The sequence below is a fragment of the Amphimedon queenslandica genome, unplaced genomic scaffold, assembly GCF_000090795.2.
Source record: "Amphimedon queenslandica unplaced genomic scaffold, v1.1 AMPQUscaffold_12360, whole genome shotgun sequence".
NCBI classification, from domain to species: domain Eukaryota; kingdom Metazoa; phylum Porifera; class Demospongiae; order Haplosclerida; family Niphatidae; genus Amphimedon; species Amphimedon queenslandica.
The window spans coordinates 8,983-12,567 of record NW_003547403.1 but is presented as its reverse complement, the minus strand read 5'-3'; the positions used below and the strand labels follow the sequence as shown (position 1 = coordinate 12,567).

The following is a 3,585-nucleotide window of genomic DNA, read 5'->3' as shown; positions in this document are numbered from 1 at the left end:
CTGCTTCAGTGATATCCAGTTGAAGCCATGGTTTAGTAGGAGGGAAGATAACAGTGTCCAAAGTATTTGGATTTGCATCAGTCCCATCAAGAGCAAGATAAGGTTTGCTCCATTTTATTCCAGTCTTGTGATGAGTACTTGTTGCCTGTGACTCTGTCCAATCTTGTTTGACCTAAAATGAAAATAATAGCAGCTAAAGTTCTATCTCTCATTTCAGGCTAATTTTTTCCCTTCTCCTCCCTTTTCCTTTCAACTCCCTGCCTGTTATAATAACCTGATGAACTTGTACTGTTCTATTGATATTAGTTATATTCTGCCAGCTGGCTTTGTGTGAATACCAATACTTCAAGTAAAGTTTTGCTGATACAATGTTGCCACAATCACTTGGTATGTCCCCAAATTGAATGAGACTCCTTTTCTTGGGGAATTCCGGATGTTTACCAATTATAAGGCCATAGGAGTTTTTATTTGATCCTCCTTCCAGCCAGACGTCTTTTATTGCATTAAGGCAGTAGACTGGCCCATTGCTGCAACAAGTGCTTTGACCACAACCTGCAATAACAATTATAGCTCTTATATCAGGAGTGTATGATGAATTGATGATAAATGATTTTACTTGCATGCATCATCATGCACTTTTGTTCATATACAGAATAAAAGAAGCATACCTGTTGTAGCCATGAAGGCAAGTATTGCATTAAGCAAGAGAAGGTAAGAAGGCATTGTAAATAACTTGAGATGCTCAATAGGCTGTTGCTGCCTCTTTTATAAAGTATAAATGTTATGGTCCAAACGGCTGGAACAAAAACCTATCATTGTGTATAGAGCACCTATAGTATATTCTTACGTATAGTAAAAATCCACTCTTGGGAAGTTTAGTGTTAAATTGTTACTAACAAACAAACAGAATATTACAGCAGATATTACAACAATTATCGTGTCCTTGTTCTTTTGCTTTTCATTTTTTTCAGTCTGTACAGACTATTGATGCTGGTACAGTTTCAATATGATAACTAATTGATGGTGGTAGTAGGATGATGAATTTGCATATGTTCCCATTTGCAATAGATACAACACTCCACCCTAAGACATGTTTGCTACAGGTAACCATACGATTCTTGTAAATAAATAAACTGAAAGCATTTGACTAATGTCCCAATTTAGCATATACCAATAGGCAGTGTGTATGTTTATATTAATTATTATTATTAATTTCATTATTATTTATGACATGTTTCACATATATATTACTGAACAAAAAAATTGTGAAACTTTATGACATCAATATGCTGTACAGAGTGATTTTTTTATTAATGACACTCCTCCTGAGTCAATTCTCATTGCTGATTGTGGCAATGGATAAATAATAAGCCAATAAAACTTTATTTACCACTAAATCATAATCATTATTCATGATCACAATCACTAGACTAATAGTGAAACTATTTCTTTAATTAATAAAATCAAAAATGAATGGCCTAAAAAGTAAACATAACTGAAATTATCTACTTATGAAAAACTCAAGTTCATGAACTGACTAGCTCAGTTGTGTTCAAAATTAGTTGCAAAAGATGGAGAGGAATGGCTTATCAGTGCTGTGTTCACGACTACGGAAGCGAATATCCCATCCATCATCATTCTCATTTGTTGCCCAAATAACAACTCCATAATTTTCCTCTCCATTCTTCCAGTTTCTAGCTGCTTCAGTGATATCCAGTTGAAGCCATGGTTTAGTAGGAGGGAAGATAACAGTGTCCAAAGTATTTGGATTTGCATCAGTCCCATCAAGAGCAAGATAAGGTTTGCTCCATCTTATTCCAGTCTTGCGATGAGTACTTGTTGCCTGTGACTCTGTCCAGTCTTGTTTGACCTAAAATGAAAATAATACCATCTAAAGTTCTCTCTCTCATTTCATACTAATTTTGCTTCTCCTCTCTTTTTCATCTAACTCCCTGTCTGTTATAATAACCTGATGAACCTGTACTGTTCTATTGATATTAGTTATATTCTGCCAGCTGGCTTTGTGTGAATACCAATACTTCAAGTAAAGTTTTGCTGATACAATGTTGCCACATTGACTTGGTATGTCCCCAAATTGAACGAGACTCCTTTTCTTGGGATATTCCGGATGTTTACCAATTATAAGGCCATACGAGTTCTTATTTGATCCTCCTTCCAGCCAGACGTCTTTTGTTGCATTAAGGCAGTAGACTGGCCCATTGTTGCAACAAGTGCTTTGACCACAACCTGCAATAGCAATTATAGCTCTTATATCAGGAGTGTATGATGAATTGATGATAAATGATTTTACTTGCATGCATCATCATGCACTTCTGTTCATATACAAAATAAAAGAAGCATAGATCTACCTGTTGTAGCCATAAAGCCAAGTATTGCATTAAGCAAGAGAAGGTAAGAAGGCATTGTAAGTAACTTGAGATGTCCAATAGGCTGTTGCTGCCTCTTTTATAATGTAACAAAATGTTATGATCCAAATGGCTGGGACAAAAACCTATCATTGTGTATAGTACACCTATAGTATATTCTTACATATAGTAAAAATCCACTCCTGGGAAAGGTCGTAACAGCTTAGTGTTAAACTGTTAAAAACAAACACAAACGGAATATTACAGCTTATACAAACAAGCAGATGTTAGGAGCTGTTCAAATCAACAATAATTATGGTGTCCTTGTTCTTTTGCTTTTTATTTTTTCAGTCTATACAGACTACAGAGTGATGTACACTTTTAATATGATAACAAAACTGATGGTGGTAGTAGGATGATCAATTTAAGTTAATATTAGCATATGCCTCTATTTGCAATAGATACAACTGACTTTCCACCCTGAGACACATTTGCTACAGGTAAACATATGATTCTTGTAAGGGAATAAACTGAAAGCTTTGACTAATGTCCCAATTTAGCACATACCAATAGGTATACTTGTTATCAGTGTATATGTTTATAATAATAATTATTAGTATTAATTTCATTATTATTTATGATACGTTTCATTGTTATTTTTATAGGTATGTTTTGATTATTATTTAATATTACTAATACAGTGTATTACCACCCTGCTTTCCTCTCATACATAAATCTACCCTTTTCTTTACTTACTCTAGTAAAATTGATCTGTTTTATGAATATGAAAATACAATGCTACCATGCATCCTCTTAAAATTACACAAAAATTCTTTCATTCAGAAACTTTATTATTCTAAATTAAATATACAGTATAGATCTAGCCTCTATAAAACAGACACTTTGGTCCAAGAAACTGAATTGCTCTGTTAGTATTTTAACTAAAAACATAAAAAGTGTAGGAAAATAATTAGTTGTGGCTTGTATGATTGCATTATCATAACAATTAGTGATAACTGCTCTGGTGGGCGAGACTGCAGTTCTTATATCAAAAGCATTATTATGCTTTCTCATATTACAAGTCACATGATAGTACTAGAGTAGAAGAATAGCTACAGATTTACAGTCTTCATTCTGATCATGGCTTTATCCAAGGGACCACTAACAAGAGCTCAGAAGATACCAAGAGGATCTAATAAGCTGAAAAGAAGTAAATGTA

At 33.9% G+C, this 3,585-nt stretch overlaps 2 protein-coding genes across 2 annotated transcripts; both read right to left on the bottom strand.

Annotated features, from left to right (window-relative positions):
• Positions 1-4: 4 nt before the first annotated feature.
• Positions 5-732, bottom strand: LOC109587964 (uncharacterized; the record flags this gene model as incomplete). The annotated part of the gene is made up of 3 exons (XM_020004175.1): positions 669-732; positions 275-552; positions 5-172 (listed from the first exon to the last, which is right to left on the bottom strand). Coding segments are annotated over exons 1-3 (501 nt in total), but the record flags the coding sequence as incomplete, so codon positions are not given.
• Positions 733-1,479: 747 nt separating this feature from the next.
• LOC109587965 (uncharacterized) lies at positions 1,480-2,483 on the bottom strand. The gene is made up of 3 exons (XM_020004176.1): positions 2,370-2,483; positions 1,970-2,247; positions 1,480-1,870 (listed from the first exon to the last, which is right to left on the bottom strand). Exons 1-3 carry the CDS (start codon positions 2,422-2,424, stop codon positions 1,559-1,561), a joined length of 645 nt encoding a protein of 214 aa, XP_019859735.1. The 5' UTR covers positions 2,425-2,483; the 3' UTR covers positions 1,480-1,558.
• Between the last annotated feature and the right edge of the window lie 1,102 nt (positions 2,484-3,585).

Excerpts from the sequence above, each read along its gene's own strand:
- LOC109587965 (XM_020004176.1), bottom strand. The coding sequence starts at position 2,424 with ATGCCTTCTTACCTTCTCTTGCTTAATGCAATACTTGGCTTTATGGCT. Across the intron at positions 2,248-2,369 it reads TGGCTTTATGGCTACAACAG|GTTGTGGTCAAAGCACTTGT; the intron begins GTAGATCTATGC and ends TTGCTATTGCAG. Across the intron at positions 1,871-1,969 it reads GAACAGTACAGGTTCATCAG|GTCAAACAAGACTGGACAGA; the intron begins GTTATTATAACA and ends TTTTCATTTTAG.